At 48.0% G+C, this 14,861-nt stretch overlaps 2 protein-coding genes across 2 annotated transcripts; one reads left to right on the top strand and one right to left on the bottom strand.

Annotated features, from left to right (window-relative positions):
• Positions 1 to 523: 523 nt before the first annotated feature.
• Positions 524 to 4,748, bottom strand: gpr19 (G protein-coupled receptor 19). The gene is made up of 2 exons (XM_047575769.1): positions 3,967 to 4,748; positions 524 to 2,336 (listed from the first exon to the last, which is right to left on the bottom strand). The coding sequence occupies exon 2, from the start codon at positions 2,308 to 2,310 to the stop codon at positions 1,036 to 1,038; it is 1,275 nt and encodes a 424-aa protein (XP_047431725.1). The 5' UTR covers positions 2,311 to 2,336; positions 3,967 to 4,748; the 3' UTR covers positions 524 to 1,035.
• A 996-nt stretch (positions 4,749 to 5,744) lies between these two features.
• Positions 5,745 to 13,704, top strand: dusp16 (dual specificity phosphatase 16). The gene is made up of 7 exons (XM_047575759.1): positions 5,745 to 5,959; positions 8,624 to 9,142; positions 10,074 to 10,212; positions 10,501 to 10,664; positions 10,775 to 10,934; positions 11,019 to 11,142; positions 12,231 to 13,704. Exons 2-7 carry the CDS (start codon positions 8,894 to 8,896, stop codon positions 13,264 to 13,266), a joined length of 1,872 nt encoding a protein of 623 aa, XP_047431715.1. The 5' UTR covers positions 5,745 to 5,959; positions 8,624 to 8,893; the 3' UTR covers positions 13,267 to 13,704.
• The last annotated feature ends 1,157 nt before the right edge of the window (positions 13,705 to 14,861 follow it).

Below are 14,861 nucleotides of genomic sequence, written 5' to 3'. Positions count from 1 at the left end.
TGACATTTTCTTTCAGAGTTCACTGGTAGAATTCACAGTTCATTGGTCCATCAATGATGAGCAGATGCAGCAGAACAGGCCCAAACCAGGACATTAGCGCCCCCATGTTTCATGGACAGGACTTTTAACCTCAAAATGAACTTGTAATCTTGGAGAATTAACAAACACACTGGTATAAAGCTTCTCCTTCCATTCTAACTCTGACTAAAATAAACCTCCAGAGAATAAAAGAATAAAACGTCTCTAGTTGATCTGAATTAAATGTTAAAAACTAAAGGATTTTTCTGGTTTATAACTGAACATTAAAACCCAACCTGAGTTCATGTTGGTTCTATATCCAGCACTGAGGTTCTGACGTAGAACCAGATCAAAACATTCAAAGGGGCTTAACTCAGCTTTTAGTTTATGGTTCTTTAACCTTTTAGAACCTCACAGAACCTTCATCCTGGCGTTCTAGCTGAGGTTCTATGTCTGGGACCTTTTTCAAACATTTCAAATCCAAATCAAACCATCAACCCTTCGATTAATGTCCCATCATTGATTCTCTTTATTAACACTTTGAGCCCAGTTTCTGTCAACAAGCTGCAACCTCGGGCTTCATTAGCTTCGTTAGCTTCATTAGCCTTGTTAGCTTCGTTAGCCTTGTTAGCTCACTGTTAAAGAAGCAAAGCAGATGACGTCAATGGTAACACGTTAGCCTTTACGCACGTTAGCTTCTAACACACACATGACTGCAGCGAACCAGACGCAAGAATGACAGTTTTCCCACAGACTATGTTAGCGCGCTAACGCTACCAAAACACAGAGCTGAAAACGATCCATCGAAACACAACACGGGTTAAAATCAGATTCAAATCTGAAGTATAAAATGATCCAATATGGCCGCCAGGAGGTTTGTTACATGAGAGAAAAGCCCTTTGTACAAACTGAACACAAACATGGTGCTAGCCTGTTAGCCTCCAGCTAGCTCACCTACAAACACTGGCGTTGTGCTGTCGTGGTTTTTAAATGTTCACAGTTTGAAAGCGTCCAGGGTCACACGAAGGTGTTGGGGGGGTTGGCCGTCGTGGGCCAGGCCACCTTCTTCTCTTTAGCCTCTCGGTCGAATGTGTCGTAGACCGAGTCCTTGTGGAGCGTCTTCGCCTGCACCTGCATGTCCACCACGCCCACGTAGTTCTTTTTGGCCATGCGGGAGCTGGCGGTGATGGTGTAGGCGTTGCTGCGGTAACACTTCATGGACGACATGCAGAAGGTCTCCCGCATGCCGCGCCGGAAGTTGGCGTTGTAGACGGAGTAGAGGGTGGGCTTGGAGGCCGTGGAGCTGAAGGAGACCCAGGCGATGGCCGTGAAGAAGAGCAGCTCCTTCCTGTCGGGGCCGTCGCTCGCCCTCGGGTGCCACAGCTGGGCCACGTAGAACGGCGTCCAGGTGAGGAAGAACACTGAGTTGAGCATCAGGAACATCTTGATGGTCTTGACTTTAGTCCGTGGGACGATGTTCATGGTCCGTCGCACCGTGTGTCCGTCGGCGCTGATCCTCCACACGTAGCGGACCACCCGCTGGTAGAAGGACACGATCAGTCCCACCGGCACCAGGAACCCCAGCAGCAGGTGGACGGCAGCGTAGGCCACGCCCCCCCAGCTGTCCGCCAGGAAAAAGTCACAATGGCTGTCGGTGGACTTGGAACCATAGAAGAAGAGGCAGGGAGAGGCGAAGGCGGCGTCAAACAGCCACGAGGCCAGGATCATCTTCTTGGCCTTCTCCCTGGACACCTTGAAGCTGAGTGGGTAGATGATGGTGTAGAACCGGTCTATGGAGATGGACAGCAGGACGTACACCTGCACGCCAGGGCACAGGTGCTGCAGGTAGCGAACCACCTTACAGGCGGCGGCGCTCAGAGGCCACCGCCCCAACGAGACCTGCAGGAGGATGAAGGGGCCGCAGCCGAGGCTCATGAGCAGGTCGGCGCAGGCCATGGACACCACGAAGTAGTTGGTGGTGGACTGAGTCCTCCGGCTGCGGTGGATGACCAGGCAGACCAGGGCGTTCCCCAGGATGGACACCAGCCAGACCACCCCGAACACCAGGCCCAGCGCCGCGACCTCGCCCGACGTCAGCTCGTAGGAGGCAGAGGTGGCGTTGGGCCGGCCGGGGGCGGAGCCCTCGAGGCTGCACAGGGGGGTTGTGGGTAAAGTTGCCAGGACAGTTGCGTTGTCTCTCCCGGAGAAGTTAAATGACATCGGATGTGCAAAGGCCGGAGCGTAGAGGGACGGACTGACACCGACTGTGTTCGTGGACCGGGAGTAGACCATCGCTGCAGCGCTGCACCCGACCGGAGCTGTGGAGACAAAGAAGAAGAATCACTGACAACATCCTCCATGACCTCCGACCATCAGGTCCACCAGGGACCAGGTCCACCAGGGACCAGACCCACCAGGGACCAGGTTCTCCAGGGACCAGGTTCTCAAGGGACCAGGTCCACCAGGGACCAGACTCACTAGAGACCAGGTTCTCCAGGGACCAGGTTCTCAAGGGACCAGGTCCACCAGGGACCAGAGCCACCAGGGACCAGACCCACCAGGGACCAGGTTCTCCAGGTACCAGGTTCTCCAGGGACCAGGTTCACCAGGGACCGGGTTCTCCAGGGACCAGGTCCACCAGGGACCAGGTCCACCAGGGACCAGACCCACCAGGGACCAGGACCACCAGACCACCAGGGACCAGGTCCACCAGGGACCAGACCCACCAGGGACCAGGACCACCAGGGACCAGGACCACCAGACCACCAGGGACCAGGTCCACCAGGGACCAGACCCACCAGGGACCAGACCCACCAGGGACCAGGACCACCAGACCACCAGGGACCAGGTCCACCAGGGACCAGACCCACCAGGGACCAGGACCACCAGACCACCAGGGACCAGGTTCACCAGGGACCAGGTTCTCCAGGGACCAGGTCCACCAGGGACCAGACCCACCAGGGACCAGGACCACCAGACCACCAGGGACCAGGTCCACCAGGGACCAGGTCCTCCAGGGACCAGGTGGGTCTGATACCTGCTCTTGGACCAGGCTGGTTATTATTGGCTCTGGGTGGAGGACTGACTGGTGAAGGCCTGGTTGTGTTTTTGAGTTGATTAATGACCTGGTTGGTTTAGAAATCACCTGAAGCTTTTCATATTCTCATGAATGACTCTTCTTCTTCTTCATCACCTTCATCGCGGGCTGATTATTTGATTATCTCGGACTCTCCAGAGACCTCCTGTCCTCTGAGGTCTCTCTTTAAGACGAGATGAAGCCCGTGAGAGAACGCTCTCCGTTAATGGATGCTGCTGTTCTGCTGAGTCTGCTGGACGTCTCCATGGCAACCGCATCCAGGCCGACAACTTCAGCGCGAGAGAGCATCGAGGCAGAATCATCTCAGTGATAATTAGAGCGACATGTGTTTTTAGTTCATTAATAAAAATAATTTAAAATGAGATCAGTTATTTGGGTTTTAGTTTGTTGCTGCTTTGCTTTTATTTATTTATTTGTTTATTTTAATAATTAACAAACATCATTAAAAGAGAAATAACGAATTAATGATCAAATTCATTTAACGACCAATAAATCGATTAATCGACCAGAGGAAGCGATGGAGCCGCCATCTTGACTGGGTCGATCAACACCGATGATTAAACAGTCAAAAGTTTGTGGACAGCTCCTCTGTGTCAGTGCTGAGGTTTCACTGAGGTCCCTGAAGGCACCACGATCAAACATCAGCTGATTTCACGTAAACATCCAAACATTTAACTTTAAATGTCATAAATCTTTCAACGAGCCCCTTAAAAAACTCTCAACCCGAGGCCACCAACAAACCTCTTCATCAGATCCCTGCGATTTAAACCCGTTTCCATGGAGACGGGAGCAGCTCAGACTCCGCGCTGGAAGTGAAATAATGTAAATGGAGATAAAGCTCCGGCTCTGACCTGCTCAGCATCCTCCGGCCTCAAAGTCTCTCAGGGATGAAGACTCTCACTGGAGCCGTGTCGCAGCATCAGGTCTCCGGCCTCAGCGACGAGGAGGAAGACGGAGGAGGACGAGTCTTCCTCAGCGGGCTGCAGGGGTCCGGACCGAGGCTTCATCCCGGGGATTTTCCGTGATTCGCTGCGGGTGGAGGAGGAGGAGGAGGAGGAGGAAGAGGAGGGAGAGGAAGAGGAGGTCCGCGCTGCCAGCAGACATCATGGCAGCTGGAGGATGAAGCTGCAGCTGATGAAGAGGAGGATGGATGTTTTCTTCTCGGCCAGCAGGGGCGGCAGGACAGTTTCTGGGGCCAGAGCAGAGAACGAGCCCCCCTCCCCCGACTTATTTATTTTATTTTATTTATTATGTTTATTTTATTTTTATTTTATTTACTTCTTACGACATACAGTTAAATAAAATAATAAATACAATAAAAATATCTTCATGATCTTTATTATAAGAATGATGCTAACATGCTAACACCAGACCCCTCCTGTCATTACGTCTTTTCCATTTCCATCATCATCAGGTAGCTGCTCGTTAGCTCTAGATACCAGTAGTTGCCTAGCAACAGCGGCCAAGCACCTCAAAGCCCTGAGCTCAGACTCAGGCTCAATGATCCGCTCTGCCTCTGCGGGGCGCTAGTTTCTGTCCCCACGATGTCCCACCAGAGGGAGCTGAACTATCTATCTATCTATCTATCTATCTATCTATCTATCTATCTATCTATCTATCTATCTATCTATCTATCTATCTATCTATCTCTCTGTCTGATGCTCATCATCATCTTCATCCTCCTCAGCCTTCATCTCGTCTCCGCTATAAAAGGAGACGGTGGCGTCTGTCTGCTCTTATTGGTTGATACTGACGGCGGATGCTGTCGCAGCATGTTGCCATGACAACCGCAGAGCAGAGGAGAGCAACCGGTTGTCCTGGGCAACCAACAATGGTGCTGATGATGGGAGGGGAGGGGGAGGAGATGTGGATGGTTTATTTCATAAAGAGAAGGGTTTGAGAACATGTTTGACTTTCAGTTAATGTCACATGAAATATTGGCACAAATAAAACTATTCATGGATCAAACTCTGAGATAGTAACATTTTATTCATTTATTGTCTTAAAATAAATTATAAATGTAATAATCCTGTGTTTCTGATTTGCTCTTAATATATTAATATATAATATATCTATAATATATTTAAACATCCTTTTACCAAGTTTTGTTTTCCAGGTTATAATTTGATCCAATCACGTGATTATACTCATTAGTACAATAATTGAAAGAATAAAAAATGGAAAGATACACTAAATGTCTCATTAAATAATTAAACTAATTAAATAATGTCCAGTTTTCATAATTTAGACAGAAATTAAATCAAATGTTTGATTTTCGGTCATTTATTGGAGTTTTTTTATTCTTTCAATTGTTACTCTAATGAGTTTAATCACGTGATTGGATCAAATTATAACCTGGAAAAAAACACTAGTTAATGAAGCAGAATGAGACGTAACAGAGAACTTTACAGCCTGTACCTGAAGTATCCAGTGTGTATTTTACAGTGTGTATTTTACAGTTGGTTTCAGTGTGTGTGTTGTAGCGTGTGTTCTGTACTGTGTGTGTTGTTTCTCTTAAAGGCGCAGTATTTATTGTCGGCTCAGAGCCGCTGGCTCCTCCCACGGGGCCCGCGGGCCCGGGCCGGCTGCTCTGGCCCTTTAAGAGCCGGCGCTCCGCTCCGATGACGACATGTTTTATTTCTGTCGCGGTGACCTCATCTCTAACGGCAGCACCGACCGACTCCTCTCCGACTCTTCACCGACTCCTCTCCGCCGCTCCAGCCTCAGCTCCTCGGCTCCTCCGTCTCTCCCCAGCCGTCCTCCCGGTACATCCAGCCGGACTGTTCCGGGGACCCAGCCGGGACGGTGGAGCCGCCGACCGGACTCTGACGTCGAGTTTAAACGGTGAGTTTACCGGAATGTGTCGTTAAAGTGAGCAGGTAGCGGCGGCGGAGTCCGGTAAAGTTCCGTCAACGGGGCCTAAAGTTAAAGTTTGTTCCGAGGGTCCGTTCACACCGAACCGACACCGACTCTGAGGCCGGGACACGGCAGCAGGACGGCGGGTTTAACCGGACACTCCTCCGTTAAAGTCGCCGAGCTAACGGCTAACGGCTAACACAGCTACCAGCTGAAAATGTCGCCACAAGTTCACAGAGACTCCATTAAAACCTCCATTAAAACCTCCATTAAAACCTGCTTTAAAACCTCTTTATTCACTAAAATCCAGCACAACTGTGGAAAAGTGGCCTGAAATAAACCAGACTGTGTCAGAAAAAGCGCAGAGACTGAGACAGAAAGAGAAACTACCACAACACCTGGACATTAGAGCTTTAAACTACTTTAAATTACACCAAAAGTCACCAAATACATTAATATGATCTTTTATTACCTAATGTTAACGTCAAAGCTTTAATTTATAAATGAGTCTTTTAGATTAATAATAAATACTTTAATAATATCTGTGTGTATAACCCAGAATATCTTAAAATAAAGAGTTAGGATGAATAGTAATAATATTAACATAAAATATAACAGGACTTCTACTTATATACACCCAAATAATCTTTTATTAACTAATGTTAACCTTTAATTTATAAATGTGAGACTTCAGCTGGACTACCTTAAATAAAGCTTTAATTCCACCTTAAACAAACGTGGAAATTTAATGTAATTATCGGTGAAACGTTAAAAACAGAACCAGACTCTGAGCTGACAGAACCTACATAAGGTGATAAAAGTCATTTCAGTTTTAGCAGATATAAAACAGTTTAATATGATGTGAACGTGTGACGGAGCAGATTTATTTACTCTGAATTTCCCTTAAATAAAACCAGATGGAAACTAGATGCTACAGATTAATGATGAACAGTTTTACTCAAAGAAAATGAAACTGTTAGAAATTATAAATACAGTTAAATTATTTCTTATCCTGGATTAATAATTAAAAGTTTAATAGAAGGAAAACATCCTGACATCTGGTCATTAATGTGTGAATGTTCATATTACTGAGACTTTACAGGAGGTTTCAGCATAAAATACATTATTATTATTATTATTATTATTATATTCCAGTATTTCCACCTTGAACAAACATGAGCTCAGTCAGTAACATGGACGAGAAGAGACGCAGGAATAACCTTATTAATATTCCTTCAGTTTTTATTAATAATACGTAATAATGATAATAATACGTGATACTCAGCTATTATTAGGTTAAAGAAGTGGAAAGTTAATAATTAACAGTTTGACAGAAGAAGTGTTTCATGTCATCAGGATGTTATCACAGTTTTATGACGAATAAAACTCAATTCTGTAAATGATTAAATTTCCACTAAAATAATACGTCAGCGTCACTGAGAGAATTTAAAAGGTGAGATGTCAAATATTTGAGTTCAATAATGATGTGACGTCATCTCAGGTTAAAGTCGCAGCCGCGTTCACACCAGTTCACACCAGGTTCTGTGTCTGAACCAGGATCAGCTGTTTAATATAACACAGATCAGCTGTTTAATATCACACAGATCAGCTGTTCAGCAGAGAACCAGGATGAGAAATAAAACACTTCACGGCCTCAGTGTGAACGCAGTAGTGATCCAGATCCAGATCCAGATCCAGGATCGGATGTGGTGCAGGAACGTCCCGGCCTGAAGGGACGGATCTGGAATCCGTGTTATGAACCAGAGCTTTTTATGTGCAGCTGTAATAAAAACACCATTAATTACAAATCAGAAGCGCCCACGTAGCACGTTAGCATCATAAAGACTAAACAAACCACACCAGCCAATCACAGGGTCCTAGCAGCTCATAACACCAGGACCTGGTTTCAGGGTTGGACCAGGACCCGGTTTCAGGGTGGGACCAGGTCTCCAGGTCTGGTGGATCCTCTGCAGGTCCGACGTGTTTGGGGGTTTTTCTGTAACTACAGGTTTTATGAGATGAGGGAATTTCCTGCTGCAGCTCTGAGTCAGAAAAAGAAGAAGTTAAAGAGCAGAGAGACACGTTTGGACCAGACTCAGAGTTTATGACTATCAGACAGTTTCATGCTTCAGTCTGTCGCCTTTAATTCACATTCACACCCTGAAACATGAGGTTCAAGCAGAAACTTCCACAGAGATTAAAGCTAAAGCTAAAGCTAAAGCTCATTTTAGCTCCTGGAACCACAAACAGATAAATGATGGAGAAGAAGAGCTTCTTCCAGACGTCCAGGTAGAACTGGTCCAGGTAGAACTGGTCCAGGTAGAACTGGTCCAGGTAGAACTGGTCCAGGTAGAACAGACTCTGGAGCTTTTCAGCCAAGTGATTGGTCTGTTTTTATTTATGAGTTAATATCTGCTGCACTCACATGGAAACACTTTGGTCTTTAATGTTCTATAGAAACATCTGGTACGGTGGGATGTGATGTGATGTGGTAGGCTGGTAGGGTGGTAGGCTGGTAGGGTGGTAGGCTGGTAGGGTGTTATAGGACAGGCTTGTTCCTTTCCGGTTCTGTAGCTCCGGTCCGATCAGCTGATCATCATGTGGATCCAGTAAATAATGAAATAACTCGACTCCTGTTTGTTTGTGTTGCAGAGTTTAAAGCTTGAGGAGGAAGACGAGGACGGAGATGAAGATCAACCAGGACCAATAAACACACACTAATACGCACACTAAGCAACACACCTCCTCCTGCTCCTCCTGCTCCTCCCTGCTCTTCCCTGCTCTTCCCTGCTCTTCCCTGCTCCTCCTGCTCCTCCTGCTCCATCATGACCTCCTGGTCCACCGGCAGCATGTTGCTCCTGGGCCTCTGAGCGTCCTCCAGCCGGGGTCGGGGGGTCGGGGGGTGGGGGGTGGTGGTCCGACATGTCCAGGTCTGGATCCGGGATGCCCAGGCCCGGCTCGGTGCGCCCCATCGGGGCGGAGGCCCTGGTGGCCCTGCTGGAGGGGGGTCTGGACCGGGTGGTGCTGATCGATAGCCGGCCCTTCGTGGACTATAACTGCTCCCACATCCTGGAGGCCGTGAACGTGAACTGCTCCAAGCTGATGAAGAGGAGGCTGCAGCAGGACAAGGTCCAGATCCCGGAGCTGCTGCAGCACTCGGCCAAGAACAAGGTGAGACCCAGGACCAGGACCAGGACCAGGACCAGACCCAGACCCAGACCCAGACCCAGACCCAGGACCAGGACCAGGACCAGGACCAGGACCAGACCCAGACCCAGACCCAGACCCAGACCCAGACCCAGGACCAGGACCAGGACCAGGACCAGGACCAGGACCCAGACCCAGACCCAGACCCAGACCCAGGACCAGGACCAGGAGTAGGACCAGACCCAGACCTGAGTCCAGATCACTCTGATTATTATTAAATCATTTCATTATTTAAATGATATTTTATTAAATATAAACTTTCTCTAATCTCTTGGTTCTTGTTTGGACTGAAACTAATGTTAGAATGTAGTTGTTGTTATTTACAGTTAGTTATTGTGTTACTTATAGTTAATTATTGTGTTGTGTTACTGGTTATTGTTGTGTTGTGTTACTGGTCCGGTCCCTGTGGATCGTGCTGGTCTGGATGTGGCCCCTCTGGTCTAGACCGTCCTGGTTAGTGGTTCTGGGTTCTAGAGCTGAAGTCAGACTGAAACAGATTTGTCACGTCTCCGTGTGAATGTTTTAAATCTGATCTGGTTCCTGGTTCTGGTTCAGCAGGAACTCGTTCAGTAACTTCCCTGAGATCAGATTAAAGGTTCAGTTCCTGTTTCTCACCTGAGTTTAAATCTGGACCAACACGAGTCTGTGAGTGTTTAGAGCTTCAGTACATTTAGAGCCAGGAAACGGACCAGGACCAGGATAGACCAGGACAGACTAGGACAGGGTCAGACCAGGACAGGGGCACAGACCAGGACCTGGTCCAGGGTCCTTCCCGCGTTGAGTTCTTGTTGTTGTTGTTGTTGTTGTTGTTGTTGTTGTTGTTGTTGTTGTGGTTCTGGACCTGGTCCTCTGTGATTAACGGTCTCAGATCCTAATGATGCTGCTCCGGTTCCAGCTGGAGCTCCATGGAGACCAGGAGGTGGTCGTCTATGACCAGACGTCTTCTGACCCCACGTCTCTGGGCTCCGAGTCCTTCCTCAGCGTCCTGCTGGTCAAACTGGAGAGAAGCTTCCCCTCAGTCCACCTGCTCTCAGGTCAGACATGTCCTCATCGTATAAAACACATTTATCATCTAGAATATGAACACGATCATCATCACTTCCCTCTTTAAATGTCACCAGTCACTAAATCCTCCTCAGAGCAGCTCTGATGTTAATATAATAGAATATTAAATAAATCTAGTTGAATGAACTTTATTCAGAACCTTTTACCAAACACTGAACAATAAACATCAGGTCATTAAAAAGAACAGATAAAGTATAAATATAATAATAATAATAGGAGGTTTTAAATGAGAGCTAATACCTGTGTCTGGGTTCTAGGTGGGTTCTCCGAGTTCTCCCACCTGTTCCCTGGTCTGTGTGAGGGGAAGTCCTCCCTGGTTCCCTCCTGCATGTCTCAGCCCTGTTTACCCGTCACCAACCTGGGCCCGACCCGCATCCTGCCCCACCTGTACCTGGGCTGCCAGAGGGACGTCCTCAACAAGGTGAGACCTCCTCAGAACCAGGACCCGCTGCCTGTACCGAGTCCAGCGGGGGGCGCTAGAGGGCGGAGCTTCTATTTAGAAGATGAACTGACTGTGTGTTTGTTCTCCAGGACCTGATGCAGCAGAACGACATCGCCTACGTCCTCAACGCCAGCAACACCTGCCCCAAACCGGACTTCATCCCTGAGTCCCACTTCCTGCGCGTCCCGGTCAACGACTCGTTCTGTGAGAAGATCCTGCCGTGGTTGGACCGTTCGGTGGAGTTCATAGGTACCGTGTTCACCTGGACCCACAAAGAGTCTGTGGATGTGACTCCGTCCTGTTTTCAGCTCCGTCTCAACTCTGTTGTTTCAGAAAAAGCTAAAGCGTCCAACGCTCGAGTCCTCGTCCACTGTCTGGCCGGGATCTCGCGCTCCGCCACCATCGCCATCGCCTACATCATGAAGAGGATGGACATGTCTCTGGACGAGGCCTACAGGTCATTAGCCAGCTCCTAGCCTCCCAGCTAACACTAGCTCCTCCCAGCTAACACTAGCTCCTCCCAGCTAGCACTAGCTCCTCCTAGCTAGCACTAGCTCCTCCTAGCTAACAGTAGCTCCTCCTAGCCTCCTAGCTAACACTAGCTCCTCCTAGCCTCCTAGCTAACACTAGCTCCTCCTAGCCTCCCAGCTAACACTAGCTCCTCCCAGCTAGCACTAGCTCCTCCTAGCTAACAGTAGCTCCTCCTAGCTAACACTAGCTCCTCCTAGCCTCCTAGCTAACACTAGCTCCTCCTAGCCTCCTAGCTAACACTAGCTCCTCCTAGCTAGCACTAGCTCCTCCTAGCTAACAGTAGCTCCTCCTAGCCTCCTAGCTAACACTAGCTCCTCCTAGCTAACACTAGCTCCTCCCAGCTAGCACTAGCTCCTCCTAGCTAACACTAGCTCCTCCTAGCCTCCTAGCTAACACTAGCTCCTCCTAGCCTCCCAGCTAACACTAGCTCCTCCCAGCTAACACTAGCTCCTCCTAGCTAACACTAGCTCCTCCTAGCCTCCTAGCTAGTAGTAGCTCCTTGTAGCCTCCTAGCTAACAGTAGCTCCTCGTGAGATCCTAGCCTCTTGCTAACAGTAGCTCTAACAGTAGCTCTTCCTAGCTAACAGTAGCTCTAACAGTAACTCTTCCTAGCCTCTTGCTAACAGTAGCTCTTCCTAGCTAACAGTAGCTCTAACAGTAGCTCTTCCTAGCCTCTTGCTAACAGTAGCTCTAACAGTAGCTCTTCCTAGCTAACAGTAGCTCTTCCTAGCTAACAGTAGCTCTAACAGTAGCTCTTCCTAGCCTCCTTGCTAACAGTAGCTCTTCTTAGCCTCCTAGCTAACAGTAGCTCCTCGTGGGATCCTAGCCTCTTGCTAACAGTAGCTCTAACAGTAGCTCTTCCTAGCCTCCTTGCTAACAGTAGCTCTTCCTAGCCTCTTGCTAACAGTAGCTGTAACAGTAGCTCTTCCTATCCTCCCAGCTAGCAGTAGCCTCTTGTTGTGCTAACGACTAGCGTGCTAGCTCCTCTAATGTGCTGATTGGTGCTCCCCGCAGGTTCGTGAAGGAGAAGCGTCCGACCATCTCTCCTAACTTTAACTTCCTGGGTCAACTGCTGGACTTTGAGAAGAAGATAAAAAGTCCTGGAGCTGAGTCCAGACTGAAGCTCCTCCCTCAGTCTGAGCCCAGCGCTGAGGCCTCTGCTCAGTTCCAGGCCCCGGAGCCTCCAGCCTGTCTGGACCCGGAGGCCCCTAGGGAACCTGGGGAACCCGGGGAACCTGGCCCGGCCCGTCTGGAGCCCCTCACCCTGCCCTGTGTCCTCGCAGAGGGCCCTGAGGAGCACCTGTCCCAGGCCCTGAGCGTCCTGCAGCTCTCTGAGGGGCCCGAGGACAGTGTCCGTCTCAAACGCTCCTTCTCTCTGGACATCAAGTCTCACGGCGAGCCGGCCAGAAGCTCCGCCCACCGGCCCGAGGCCGCCAGTAAGCCCTGCCAGTTCTCCCCGGTGGAGGAGGTCTCTGAGCAGTCCACCCCGGAGCAGAGCCCCGACAAGGAGGAGGTCGCCGGCCCGGAGCGAGGCGCCCCCCCGGCCTCCGCCGGCTTCACCAAACCTCCCCCCGCCCACACCTGTTCCCACCACCTGCACCGCAGCGGCAGCATGGAGGACAGCGCCACCAGCTTCCTGTTCGGCCTGTCCCGCAGCCAGCAGCACCTGGCCCGGCCCGGGTCCGGGGGGGCGCTGAAGGGCTGGCACTCCGACATCCTGCTGGGCCCCGTCACCGTGTCCACCTCCTCTCTGGCCGGGGGCTGGTACCTGTCCTCCGAGTCCACGCGCTTCTACTCCACGTCGGCCATCTTGAGCGGGGGGTGTGGCCACGGCCTGGAGGCGGTGCGGCGCCGCAGCCGGAGGCCGACCGGGGACCACGGCGACTCCAGGAGGAGCTGGCACGAGGAGAGCAGCTTCGAGAAGCAGCTGAAGAGACGCAGCTGTCAGATGGAGTTTGGGGACGGGAGGACGGACAGCAGGTCCAGGGAGGACGTGGGGGGGGGACAGTCCAGCTTCTCCGGCAGCATGGAGGTCATCCAGGTTTCCTGAGACCGGTAGACCTGGAGTCAGGGTCAGACTCTAAAACAGGAGCCCAGAACTCAGAAAATAAATGGTCTTCATTAAAGCCCCGCAGGAGGCGGCCATCTTGTTTGAATAACCTTTATCGTTCACTTTGGATCCAGAACAATCACCAGAAACTGAGTTTGATTTGTTTGTTTACTGAAGCTGCTCTTTGTTTGTTTGTTTGTTTGTTCGTTTGTTTGTTGACTTCCTGTTCCTCTCTGATCACTGAAAGGCTCAATGAAGATGTAAAGACTCTGATTTATTATCAATAAACTCATCAGCTGATTCATTGATTCATGGATCAGAGCAGGAAGTAAAACACTGATCAGGGACCAATCAGAGCGGAGCAGTGGCCTGTGATGACGAGGACGTCTCTGACGACTGGTTTGTTTCCTAAAAATAAAACTCTTCTGATAAAACTTGTTCCTCTTGTCAATGGCAGCTCAGCCTGGAACGTTAGCTACGTTAGCTACGTTAGCTCGTGTTAGCATTGTTAGCAACCCCCAGTTAGAACGTTCCTCCTGCTTCAGACTCAACTCTGAGGATCCACCCAGTGGTCATAATGTTATGGCTGAATGTGGAAACAATAAAGATACTTTAATGACGAAATGTCTCAATATTAAAATCAAGAAATGTTGAAAATATATAAATTATGATGATATAAATATTAATGACCTGAAACTTCTTGTCTTTTACTTTTTATTTTATTTTATTTCATTTTATTTTTGAAGAGCTGTTGAGTCCGTCCACGTCCAGCGGGAGGCGTCCTAACCCTCCACAGACCAGAGTCCTACGTAGAGACGGGTCTGATGCCCAGAGAGTTGTCTGCAGGTTCATTATTATCACTCTTATTATTTATGAATCATGTTTAATTTAAAGTATTTATACAGAATATTTTATTACTGTTATTTTAGTCATTTAACATTTTATAGAGTTTCCTCTGTTTCAAGCAGCTTAAACGTGTTTACAGAATAAAAACCAGCAGATAAACAAACTAAATAACATTTAAATAAATTATTTATAAAAATATCTAACAAAGACTAATATTCAAGCTGGAAATTTTTCTATGAATTTTTAAACATAAAATACATTTAACAACATTATTATGACAGTTATTACAATTATTTCAATTTTATTCAGTTCTAAAAGTCAAATCATATCTATTTTGTTTTTTATTATTATTATTATTTCTTATTTAACATATTTTATTTTACACGAGACAGACTTTAATGATCCATAAGAGAAAACTCTTGGTCTCAATAACTTAGTTAAAAGTAAAAACACTCTTAAGAACCACAAGTAAAAAGAAAGATAAATTAAGATTTAAATGAAACATACGTAAAATCTAGTAAATTAAAATAGAAAATAGTGTCTAATTATTATATTTTAAGATTCTAATTAAAAAGTATTTGTAAACCTGATCTGATATAATAATAACAATGATAATAATAATGTACATCATTATAATAATAATTATTATTGTTATTATTATTAAAGTAGACCCTTGTTGAGTCACTTGTTCCGTCCTGTCCTGTCATGTGACCACACCTTAATTGGTTAATCACTAACTGAAACTGGAG

This window comes from Mugil cephalus, chromosome 22 (assembly GCF_022458985.1).
Source record: "Mugil cephalus isolate CIBA_MC_2020 chromosome 22, CIBA_Mcephalus_1.1, whole genome shotgun sequence".
Lineage (NCBI taxonomy): Eukaryota > Metazoa > Chordata > Actinopteri > Mugiliformes > Mugilidae > Mugil > Mugil cephalus.
Note: the sequence above shows the minus strand (reverse complement) of the source record. Positions and strands in the feature narration are given on the sequence as shown.